General features: G+C 40.7%; 1 protein-coding gene across 1 annotated transcript; it reads left to right on the top strand.

The window, feature by feature from the left end:
* Positions 1 to 67: 67 nt before the first annotated feature.
* Positions 68 to 6,216, top strand: GON7 (GON7 subunit of KEOPS complex). The gene is made up of 2 exons (XM_059914868.1): positions 68 to 332; positions 2,751 to 6,216. Exons 1-2 carry the CDS (start codon positions 125 to 127, stop codon positions 2,843 to 2,845), a joined length of 303 nt encoding a protein of 100 aa, XP_059770851.1. The 5' UTR covers positions 68 to 124; the 3' UTR covers positions 2,846 to 6,216.
* Positions 6,217 to 12,358: the final 6,142 nt, after the last annotated feature.

The raw sequence follows: 12,358 nt of genomic DNA, 5'->3' as shown, positions 1-12,358 counted from the left end.
GAGGAGCGACTTCCGACAAACGGAAGTTACTCCTCTCCCTTCTCCCGCCTGCGCCGGCGGCGAGCTGGCTTCCGCTTCCGGGTGGCGCGTCACCGTGGTGCGTTCTGGAAGCTCGGCGGTGTCCATGGAGTTGTTGGCCGAGTACGTGGGGCAGGAAGGTCAGCGACAGCAGCTGCGGGTGCCCTGTGAGGCGCCGGACGTCGCCGACCCTTTCCAGGGCTTGTTGTCGGGCGTGGCTAAGATGAGGGAGCTGGTGACCGACCTCCTCGGCTCCCCGGTACAGCGGGAAGCACAGGACCGGGTGGCGGCGGCTCCAGACGAGGCGTTGGACGGTGAGCTCTGAGACGGTGCTGGAGCGACAGATGGGCGGGCAGGGGCGCCCGGGGAAAGTCGGCTCAGGGAGCCCGCGTGGAGTGGCAAACTTGGAGAAAGTGAGCCTGGCGGGAAGAACTCCAACTAAAAATTGTTAGCACCTTCCGCCAGATCTGGGCTGTACTTGGGCTCATTTACCAGGGCTGCTTTTCACGATTCTCTTTGCATTTATATCACACACACACAAAAACATGCTGAACGTCTACTGCTCTATGCCAGTCATTGGGCTGAGCTCTGGAGAAAGAATGAAACTCAGTTCCTGTCCTTGTGGAACTCTGACTGCTGAGGGGTTAGACAGATAAACACTCTTATTAAAGACTAGAAGGATGACCCTAGGCTCCTCTGTAGCTATTGCAAACCTAGAGAACCCAAGAAGACTTCAGAGAGGGCGTGACTTCTAAGCTGGGTGTTGAAGGATGGAAAGGAATTTTCCCCGTGTGAAATTACAAACAAGTTTGGAAGACTGCCATCTGTCACAGAATAGGAGCAGGTTCCGAAGATTGCAACAGATTTAAGATGAACAAGTCTTAACTCTCAGGGACTCCTTTCCTTTCCCAGTTTTGTAGGTGCAGTTTGAAAGTAGAAACGGGAAATTTAAGTGTATTCGTTTTTTTTTAAGTCTTGACTACCCTGAGCTGAAGAACCTAGAACTAAATATTAGAATCAGGACTTAATTCCTCTGTAGAGGAGCTTAAACTGCACTGTACTTTCCTTTCTTTTCCATCTTGTTTCCATCTTGATTGCCAGATAATGTGAAGGAACCAATTCAGAATATTACACGAACTTCAGATAATAGATTGTTTCCATGAGAGAGAAGTCCTGGTTCTTGGCTCCAAAAGTTCCTCTCTAATCCGTTGAAAATATTATCATTGGAATAAGGACAGGTATAGGTAGAGCCATTTAATATATATATATATATATATATATGTCATTACTTACTGAAAAAGTAACTGCTGCCTGTTCTACTAATAGTGGGTCAGGAATATCTTCATACAGGAAGACATGCTTTTGTATGTTTAATGAGGTCCCCATAAAGCTTCGGTTTGAATTTCCTTTGTTAAAAGCTGTAGAGGTTAAAATGACAAATTTTATCTTATATGAATCATATCTCAACATATACAAAATTTCAAAAATGTAACAATTATGAAAGAAAAGTGATAGAACGCAACACTAGAAAGACAAATAGTGGTGATCATTTTGTGATGTACAGAAATATTGAGTCACTGTGTTGTGCACCTGGAGCTAACAGTGTTGTGGGTCAGTTATACTTCAATTGAAAAAAAATCATCATAATGACCAAAAAAAAAAGAATCCAGTTACCAAATGTGCAGAAGACTTGAATAGACAGTGCTCCAGATAAGATATACAAATGGCCAGAAAGCACATGAAAAGATGCTCAGCATCATTGACTTTCAGGGAAAGGCAAATCAAAGCCACAGTGACATACCATGTCATGCCCACTAGGAAGGCTGTAATCAGAAAGAACCATAACAAGTCTTGGCTAGGATGTGGAGAAATTGGAGCCCTCATACATTGCTGGTGGAAATGCAAAATGGTGTACCTTCTTTGGAAAACACTTTGGCAGTTCCTCAAAAAGTTAAACATAAAGGTGTCGTACGACCCAGCAGTTCTCCTCCTGGGGTTTCCTAGTTCCACTCCTAGTTCTCCCAAGAGAACTGGAAACGTATTCCCATTAAAAACAAACGCACAAATGTTCATAGCTGCATTATTTGTAATAGCTAAAAAGTGGAAACAACACAGATGTTCATCAGCTCATGAGTAGATAAACAAAATATATATCCATACGATGGAATATTATTCAGCAACAAAAAGGAATGAAGTACTGATAAATGCTATACAACATGAATGAACTCTGAAAACATGATAAGTGAAAGAAGGCAGACACAAAAGGCCACATGTTTTATGATTCATTTTTATGAAATGTCCAGAATAGACAAATCTAAGAGATAGGAAAGTAGATTAGTGGCTGCCAAGGGCTGAGGGGAATGGGAAGTGACTGCTAATTTGTATGAGATTTCTTTCTGGGAAGATGAAGAGTGTTCTGGAACACTGGAATTAGTGGTGATGGTTGCACAACCTAGTGAATATCTAAATCAATATACTGTTCACTTTGAAAGTGAATTTTATATGAATATGAATATGTATATGAATCATATCTCCAAAAAAACTGATAGAAAAGAAAGGTTTTAAACACCAAAATTCCCAAAGTCTTTTTAACTGTACATATTTCTAATTTGATATATCCATTGTTTTATTAATCCCTAAAGTGAAATGGTCTCATTATCAACTGCTTTAGCTATGTATATTTCTTTCAACCAATGAACATATTGTCATACAACAAATATTTATTTTAAAAGGTGATGATGAAGATGATGCAGAAGATGAAAATAACGTTGATAACAGAACTAACTCAGATGGACCATCTGCAAAACGGCCAAAAACACCAACTTAACTGTAGCTTTTATGAAATTTAAAAGACTGCTACGATATCTTATTTATCACACACTGACATTTAAGGAAGACTTGTGCTCTAATTTGGAAAGCATTTGTTTTGTTCCCCTGGGACAGTTTTTTCAAAGAAGAAACTTTTCTGCTGTTTCCATCAAAGAAAGATAGAATAAATGTTTAGAAAGGAATCTTTTTTCTTGAGTGAGAAGTAAGTTTCAGACCATGGAGATAAAATAGACATTTAATAATGTATAAAATCTGCTATGTTGGCAACTGAATTCTTTCTTTATACTTTTTAAATAGCCTCTGGATTAAATTGTGTGATGTCTACATCTTTTAGCTTCTGCGTCTGTTATAAAAAGTACATGTCAAGGCTCATGGACAATTACATTTCAAGGAACTGACATGAACAAGTGGTGAAAATTGGGTATTAAATTTAAGAATGGCAGTTCTGTGCCGCAGACCGGCTGCAGAAAGCTAGAAGTTCCTGGTGGTGAGGGGTAAGGAACTGAAAAGCACCAGTATGGGGTCAGAAGGGCCAAGACAACTGATGGTTGCAAGGCAAGTTTATTCAAAGAGCATGAATGTATATATAGGTTTAGTACGGAACGAATATTAGACAATAAATCAGTAAACCTTGTATTTCCACATAATTCTGTCGCCACTATCTATGCGCCACTATCTCTGCGTCAGCATGCCTTATGGGCCATTCTTCGGAGATACAGACTTCCCCCTCAGGGCAGCACATCCTTCTTCTGGGGAACAACCAGGGGCTCTTAGATCCAGAGCAGACACCTGGAACGAAACTGCCCGCAAGCCATTTTCCTTTTTTATGCTCAATACCGCAGCGTCAGGAGTGCATATCAAGAAAGAGACAAGCAGTTCTCCGGAAAGCAGAAAGCTGAATAAGCTTACAGCTTGGGGGCCACCACAGTTCTGTATAAGTAGAAGGAAAATGGGAACGGAGAGAAATACTGAAGAGAAAGGAGAGCCCTTGAGAGAGACCCAAGGAAACCTTGAATCCACACTCAAACACAGTACACAGGCTTCTGGAGACAGTACCACTCAATGGATGTATGTTTAACCTGTACCTTAAGAGAGTTAAATGGGGTGTGTTTTTATGCTCTGATTTGCTATTTATGTTAACACAAATATAAGTCTTTAGGTAAGCAACCTGTGTTGAATATAAAAAGATATTTCGTGTCATCCTGTAGTCAAACTTTGATTTTGCTTAGCAAAGGACTATCAAATCCTTTAAATATATATATGTATATATTCCTAAAATTTATGTGTGTGTGTATGTATTCCTTTTCTGCTTGTCGAGGGACTAAGGCATTTTTCATTTACTCTGCGTGTTTCCTGATTCATTTAGATAGCTAAACTGCAGAGAAATCAAGTAGCATGTACCTACTGAAACACAAATTGTCATAGAATTTTAGAGTTGGAAGTAACCTTACAGATTATATGATTTATTTCAGAGGTGAATCAAATGTTAGGTATTTGCCCTGAGTTACAGAGCTTATTGGCAGAGCTTGGGTTATACACTTAGCCTTTGAAAGATTCCCATAGCACTTTCCCAGTTACACATTCTGAAACCTATAGCTTACAAAGTACATGCTATTAAGGAAACTGAATTTACACACCTTTTTATATCTTTAAAGTATTGTTTTACTTGGAACATCAGCCTTCCACTAAGTACTCTTATGTAATTAAAACAATACCAACTAGAAAAAGTTTTATAAATGGTCAGAAATTACCTTGTTTAGTTTGTGATAATGTCTCTAATATTGGGACTTTAGCTCAGTTACTGATTTATAATAATCTTTCATCTTTATACAATCCTTAAAAAAACTTAACCTGTATAATTAAAATAGTTCATATTTTTAAAGTAGTAGCTGAACTTTGCTCCTGAACATTTTGTCTCCTTCTGTGTTTAGTAAGTATGTTTATGAAGAAGAAATGTCAACATATTTTTGCTTGTGGTCTAGTGTTTGGAGGTCTGGGTTATAGGTCTGATCGATCTTTTTCTGATTCTAATACTGTCTTCCTAAGTGAGCCACATGCATGACAAAAAAGATTTTGAAGGTTTGAGGGACCAGCTTGAAGGACCAGTAGAAAAGAAATGCCTTGACTGGTTTTCTAATCTGCTGCCTTCTAAAGGTAAAAACGTTGGCCACAGGCATACAGGATACAGTTATTCTCTGAAACAGCTCCAACTTTACTGTTATACAAGAAAGTCAACCCCACAATCCTACCTAAAAATAAGCTTGATGCTAGACTTAGATAATCTTTTAAAATATGAAACATATGGAGTTCTAAATATGAAATATATGGACATATGCAAATATGTATGTATGTAAGTGCTTTTGTGTCGCATTAAATACTTATTTTAATAGAGTTCTGTGGCCAAGGACAAGAACTTTTACTCTTTTATAATAGGTTGCTGTTGCTTGGCTGTAATATTAGTTAGGAAGTTTGAACATTTAAACATTTCCTTCAGCAGAACTTTCTCAGCTTCTGAGACAATGTTAGGTCCCCATACTATATGTTTCTGTGGAATCTGGCCCCCTGTACTTACCCCCTCATAAAATGTACTTTATTAGAATTATTTCTTCAAGCTGCTCAAATTTTTTTTTTTTAATAAATTTATTTTTTGGCAGCGTTGGGTCTTCGTTGCTGTGCACGGGCTTTCTCTAGTTGTGGTGAGCGGGGGCTACTCTTCGTTGCAGTGCGCGGGCTTCTCATTGCGGTGGCTTCTCTTTGTTGTGGAACACGGGCTCTAGGCGCGCGGGCTTCAGTAGTTGTGGCTTGCGGGCTCTAGAACGCAGGCTCAGTAGTTGTGGCGCACGGGCTTAGTTGCTCCGCAGCATGTGGGATCTTCCCCGACCTGGGCTCAAATCCGTGTCCCCTGCATTGGCAGGCGGATTCTTAACCACTGCGCCACCAGGGAAGTCCCTCAAAATTTTTTTTAAACTTTTATTGAGAAGGCTTGTATTTTTAAGGAAATAAAGTTTGTTTTCTTCCAAATGGGAAAATCAGAGACATCTGTGGCCCTCAATTTATTATGTAGTACTTTTCCCTAGATCCTATTTAGCCTATTAAAGATACACCTATTTCTCAGTAGAACTGTTCAATCTACAAACATAGAATATCATTTCTTATCTAACATACTGCAGTAAGATGCATACATGAGACATCTTAAAAACCTAGGCTTTTTAACTCATGTTGTGGTAAAATGATTAACAAGAAATTCCTGTTTGAACTTACCCTGGTGGGCAGCTGAGCACCCCCGAGTTAAAACTGTATTAGGGTTATGTAATTTTGTAACTGTGATAGTTCCAAATAAAATTAACATGTTTGGGGAAATTAATCATACTACAATCATCTTGTGATGTCATTTTTCACATTTAAGTATATAGTAAGATTAGAGTGTAAAATTATTATAGAAATTGGAGAATATTTGTAAAATAACACTTTAGGTTTTAACAAATGAGAAACAAGTTGGTTAGTTTTTGTGATGAAGTTGGGTTCTTTTCTCACTACCTAGGGCATGATAAATTTCAGGTAGATTCAAGATGTTTAGTATTAAAAAAAAAAAAAAAAAACCTGTAAAAGTACTAAAAGAAAATGGACTAAGAGTTTTTATAGTCTCAGAGTGAGGAAGGTTAACTAAGGAAGATTTTTAGAAATCCAGACACCGTGATAGAAAAGATCAGTAAATGCAATTACATAATAATGAAAATTTCTGAACATTTTGTAAATGAGGTTAAAAGACAAAGTGGGAAAAAGTATTTAGTATTTTCAACAGAAATGACTAAGAACTAAAATTCCTTTTATAGCTCTCACGTGTACCAGTCAGAAAGACAATAGAAAATTTCACTTCAAAGAAGTGAAAAGTAAAACCACAATGCAGTAGTTTTCGTACTTCTCAGACTGAAAGGGCAAAAGTTTTGATGCAATATTGAGCTGGAAAGGGTGTGAAGTCCATAATATATTGGTGGTAAGAGTGTAAATTGGTATAAGCTCTTCAAAAGTCAAGTTGACGATTCTGTCAAAATGTTAAATGTGCGTGCTCTTTGACCCAGCAATTTCACTAATAGAAATTTATCCTATGGTTAATAGCACACATATGCAGAGATAAATATATAAAACTATTCATTGTAGCATTATTCTTGGTAACAAATGATCGTAAACAACCTAAATGTTCATCAGCAGAAGACCCTAGTTAATTAAATTAAAAAAGAAGCACATTAGTACAATAATTCTGTGCAGCCATTAAAAAAAGACCAAGGTATAGCTCTATGTGTTGTTAAGATCAATATGCAGTATATGATGTTAAATGAAAACTAGCAAGATGTAGGACAGAGTGCAGAATGCTTCTAGTGGAGAATATTGGCTAGATATGCATATAGTATCTCTGAAAGGACAGTCAAACTGCACCTGGAAGAAGGAATTGGGGTTGGGAGTGAGAGCGAGAATTTTCATTGTATGCTCTTGTTCTCTTTGCTTTTTTTTTTTTTTAATTTATTTTATTTTTGGCTGCATTGGGTCTTCATTGCTTTGCGTGGGCTTTCTCTAGTTGCTGTGAGCAACTACTCTTGGTTGCGGTGCATGGGGTTCTCACTGTGGTGGCTCCTCTTGTTGCAGAGCACGGGCTCTAGGCACGCGGGCTTAAGTAGTTGTGGCACATGGGCTCAGTAGTTGTGGCTCGCGGGCTCTGGAGCACAGCCTCAGTAGTTGTGGCGCACGGGCTTAGTTGCTTGGCGGCATGTGGGATCTTCCCGGACCAGGGCTCGAAACCGTGTCCCCTGCATTGGCAGGCAGACTCTCAACCACTGCGCCACCAGGGAAGCCCTCTCTTTGCTTTTTTAAAAAAGCATATGTTACATATTTTTCTACACAAACAGAAAAACAAAAAAGTCATGCTTTTTTAATAAGGGCACATCAGCCATATTAACAGTTTAAAACATTGTCATGTACGTAATTCAGGGCAAAAATTAACGAACCCAGACTTAAACAAAACAAAATGTCCACATTTCCCATCTGACTACTACTTTGTCAGAAGAGGGAGTATGCAACTTCTAAAGAGGTTTACGAGAGCTGGGCTAAATATGAGAATAGGGTACCATCAATGAAAGGGAGGAGGTATTTCTAAAACTGATGGGCCCAGCCTTAACCCTCTAGCCAGTGCAGTATTCTCAAAGTATAAAAAGAATTTCCCAATGTTACTGTAACTATTCCAGTTCTCAGGTGACCTTTGGGATCAGAGTTGCTCTATTTAAAGACATGGTCCAGACTTCCCAGGTGGCACAGTGGTTAAGAATCCACCTGCCAATGCAGGGGACGTGGGTTTGAGCCCTGGTCCGGGAAGATCCCACATGCCGCGGAGCAAGTAAGCCCATGCGCCACAGCTACTGAGCCTGCGCTCTAGGGCCCGCGAGCCACAACTACTGAAGCCCATCTGCCTAGAGCCTTTGCCTGCAACAGGAGAAGCCACTGCGATGAGAAGCCCGCGCACCGCAGCGAAGAGTGGCCTCCACTCGCCACAACTAGAGAAAGCCCGCGCGCAGCAGCAAAGGCCAAAACGCAGCCAAAAAAATAATTAAAAAAATAAAATAAAATAATATAAAGACATGGTCCAGGAAACAGTGAATGCTAGACAGTAAGCCTCTATTTAAATCTTTTAAAAAGTAGCAGCTCACGCTGGGGCAGCAACAAGGCAATTGGGGTACAGTTTTAAATAGAAATTTACTCTTATGCCAAAAATTCTCCTGGGGATAGAAGTAACTTCTGGAAGCACATTACTAGTTTAAATGAGTGCTTTATAGGGCCAAGGTATTGCCCCTTGATACCAGAGTACTGAAAGTGTGTGCTGTAGCTCTAAGATGTCCTCATGATACTTGCTGCATATGTTTGGTGGTTTAGGAAACCATTGTTTTCATGATTGTAACTTAAGAATTTCTCAAGACTAACCACCACTTAAAACCTTGTTTGTGACTGTGGTCTGTGTTGTTCTCTCATGAATAAGGAAAATCCCAAGACAGCCAACATCACAAGAACTGTTGGAAAAAATAAGTTGAGAGACTCATTTTAAATCTTGGCCTTGGAAAGAATATATCCCTACATGCTGAAACTGGAAAGAGCTTAGTAACCAAACTTACCTAGAACACATGACAAATTATGCTATACACTTAGTAACTTTATTCTCTCTAGATTGTTTTGCAGCCTCGTGAGAGAGTTGTTGAGTGGCAATAAAAATCACTCATGTCGTAAATAATTACTGAGCACCTACTATGTGGCAGGCACTGTTCTGGGCATGGGGCACATGGCATGAAGAGACAAAATCCCTGCCCTCATGAGGTTTAGATTCTGACAAAATGTATAACATGTCATATGACAGTAAGTGCTCTGGAGAAAAACGGGGGAGGCGTATGCTTAATTTTAAACAGGGTGGTCAGAGGCAGCCTCACTAAGCTGACAGTTGAGCAAAGGTCTGAAGAAGATGATGGAGCCGGTCAGGGCTGAGCATCCAGGCAGAAGGTACACTGAGCGCAGAGGCCCTGAAACATGTTTTTCTGGCATGTTCTAGAATCAGCAAGAAGACTAGTGTGGCTGGAGTGGAGCAAGGGGTGGAGGGGGTCGTAGAAAATGAAGTCGAAATCGAGGGCCACTTACTTAGAACTTTGTGTGCCATGTTAAAGACTTCGGCTTTTATTCTGAGAAGGGGAGCTATAGAAGGATTTTTGAGAGGAATAACATTTTAAAATGATCCCTCGCCTATTGTTTGATAGTAGACTTGTAGGGGACTTGAGGAGCAGATTTTGGTGGGTGGAGAGATCAGCAGCTTATCTTTATAGACAGGTTAAGTTTCAGGTGCCTGGTGAGATATCTTAGTAAATATCAAGTAGGCAGTTAGATATTCAAGTCTGGAGCTCAGGAGAGAGATCAAGGAAGTGATAGAAATTTGGGTTTTAAAGCCATGAACCTGGATGCGATGACAAGGGATTAAGTGTAGAAAAGAGAAGTGGGGCATGCTAACACTTGGAAATTGGGCAGATCCTCAAAGAGGAAACAGCAAAGGGGATAGGAGAAGCTGATGAGGAAGGAAGCAAATCAGAAAAGTATCTGGAATTGGACTAATACATGGTAGCTACTAGCCACATGTGACTGTTTAATTAAAATTTAAAATTCAGTTCCTCAGCCGCACTGGCCACATCTCAAGGGTTCATTTCATGTGGCTCCTGGCTATTCATAGGGACAGCACAGATACAGAACATTTCCAACATCACTAAAATTCTATTGGGCAGTACTGATCCAGAAGCCAACCAAAGAAAATAGCTCAAGGACAAGGGAGTGTGTCAAAAAGTAATTTGAGGGACTTCTCTGGTCCAGTGGGTAAGACTCCGTGCTCCCAATGAAGGGGGCCCGGGTTCGATCCCTGGTGGGGGAACTAGATCTCACATGCATGCTGCAACTAAGAGTCCGCCTGCCGCAACTAAGACCCGGCGCGACCAAAATAAATAAATAAATGTTTAAAAAAAAAATCCATTAAAAAAAATAATAATATGAGGGGGAATTCCCTGGCAGTCCAGTATTTAGGACTCCACGCTTTCACTGCCAAGAGCCCAGGTTCAATCACTGGTCAGGGAACCAAGATCCCACAAGGCACGGCACAGCCAAAAAAAAAAAAAAAAAAGTAATTTGAGGACTGAGACTTGACCATTGGGTTTAGTTACATGTAAATGACTGGCAACCTCTTGACAAGAGAGCAGCTTTGGTAGAGTGGGAGGCAAAAGCCTGACAGAAGTGTATTCAGGATAAATTGGACGATAGGAATCAGAATCACAAAATATAGACATCTCATTCCCGACCTTGGGCTCTGGCTGGCAGCTGTCTGCAGTCCACCTGGTATGGTCATGTCTACTCCGCCGCCACTGCTGCTGAGGGGCCTGACAGGCCCGGCCTGCAGCTCCCGTTGCTGCATGCCCAGATGCATTCCAAGCCACCGCAGGAGCAGCTCAGGACCATGGATGTTGCCATTGGGCTCACCTCCTGCTTCCTGTTTCCTCCTGCCTGGGGCTGGGTCTCGTCACACCTGGAGAGCTACAAGAAGCAGGAGTAAAGAGGGCTGTCTTCTCCCTTATCTGTGACATGACCACCCCCAGCCTGTCCTGATCATGTCTACTGCATTCCTGGCTGGCCTCCCCTAGATCATGGCCTTCAGTTAGTGACCTTCTGCAGCTGACCTTCGTGACCTCTCTTTCTCCATGCTTCACCTCCTGGGACCACATACATTAGTTTATAAGCCTATTTAACAATAAAGTCTATTTAAACCTTGGAAAAAAAGAAAAGAAAGAATATATAGACACCTTTTTAAAGATTTCCACAATTCAGACAGCTGGGGTAAGCCTACCATGAAATAATTGTCGACACTGTTCCAAAGACAAACAAACACAGTTCTCACGAGTAACAGTTGAAGCTTTATGGTACGTAAAAACCCCTGGCCCAGTAACTCTCAACCCTAATAGACTTGCTTGAAGACCTCCTAAAACAGGATTGCCTTGGCCCCTCCCCCCAGGGATTGATAGTTGGGAGGGACCCTGGCATTGTTTATGAGGAGTTTTGCTTTGTTTTTGTATTACCTTGAGTGATTCTAACATTCAGCCACAGTTCAAGACCCACTCACTGCCTTAGACCAAAACAAAAATACCAATGCATAATGATTCCCAGCCACGGTCCAGAGCTATATGGAACTTTATCAATATATTGGAGAATTTATAAAGTGATGGCACATATTTGATGCAAAAATGAGTCATGTGGTACTGCGGTAAGCTTTTCTGCCAGTGATTTGGAGATTGAGAACGTTAAATCCATCAAGAAGGAAATCAACACCAGATAATCTTAACACAGACTTTAACACTACCCATGGTGAACAAACATGGTTTGTAATCAAACAGGTTTGATTACTTTATGGGTGCTGTTACTCTCGTAGCACTTTATCTGATGATTCCACTTCTGCAAAGAAAAGCTTGTTAATTATAAAAGCTTTGTTTGAAGTAGAATCAAATTCTAAACTCGGGGAATCACATTTTTTACTTTGAAACTGGTAGCCTCTTTAAAACCAGAAAATTTGGGAATTCCCTGGCCGTCCAGTGGTTAGGACTCCGCGCCCCGCCACTGCAGGGGGCACATGTTCGATCCCTGGTTGGGGAACTAAGATCCCATATGCCGCAGGGCAACGAAGCCCTAGAGCCCACACACCAGAATTAGAGAGAAGCCCAGTGCCACAACAAAGAGCCCGCATGCCGCAACTAAGACCCGACGCAGCCAAATAAATAAATAAATATTAAAAAACAAAAAAACCCACTAGGAGCTGTAACTGTTTTTCTCAATCTGGAAGCAAATATCACTGACTAGCTCTAGATCCTAGGATGTGTCCCTTCCCTAAAATCCCTGAAGCACTGTCTATATTTGCCATTTATCTCATTATCTAATCCTGTATTCACAGCTTTTTGTA

Source organism: Balaenoptera ricei, chromosome 2, assembly GCF_028023285.1.
Source record: "Balaenoptera ricei isolate mBalRic1 chromosome 2, mBalRic1.hap2, whole genome shotgun sequence".
NCBI lineage: Eukaryota > Metazoa > Chordata > Mammalia > Artiodactyla > Balaenopteridae > Balaenoptera > Balaenoptera ricei.
This window is presented reverse-complemented; position numbering and strand designations above follow the sequence as displayed.

Bases quoted from the DNA above. Each gene is read 5' to 3' on its own strand.
- GON7 (XM_059914868.1), top strand. From the start codon at position 125: ATGGAGTTGTTGGCCGAGTACGTGGGGCAGGAAGGTCAGCGACAGCAG. The intron at 333-2,750 runs GTGAGCTCTGAG...TTATTTTAAAAG, and splicing joins TCCAGACGAGGCGTTGGACG to GTGATGATGAAGATGATGCA.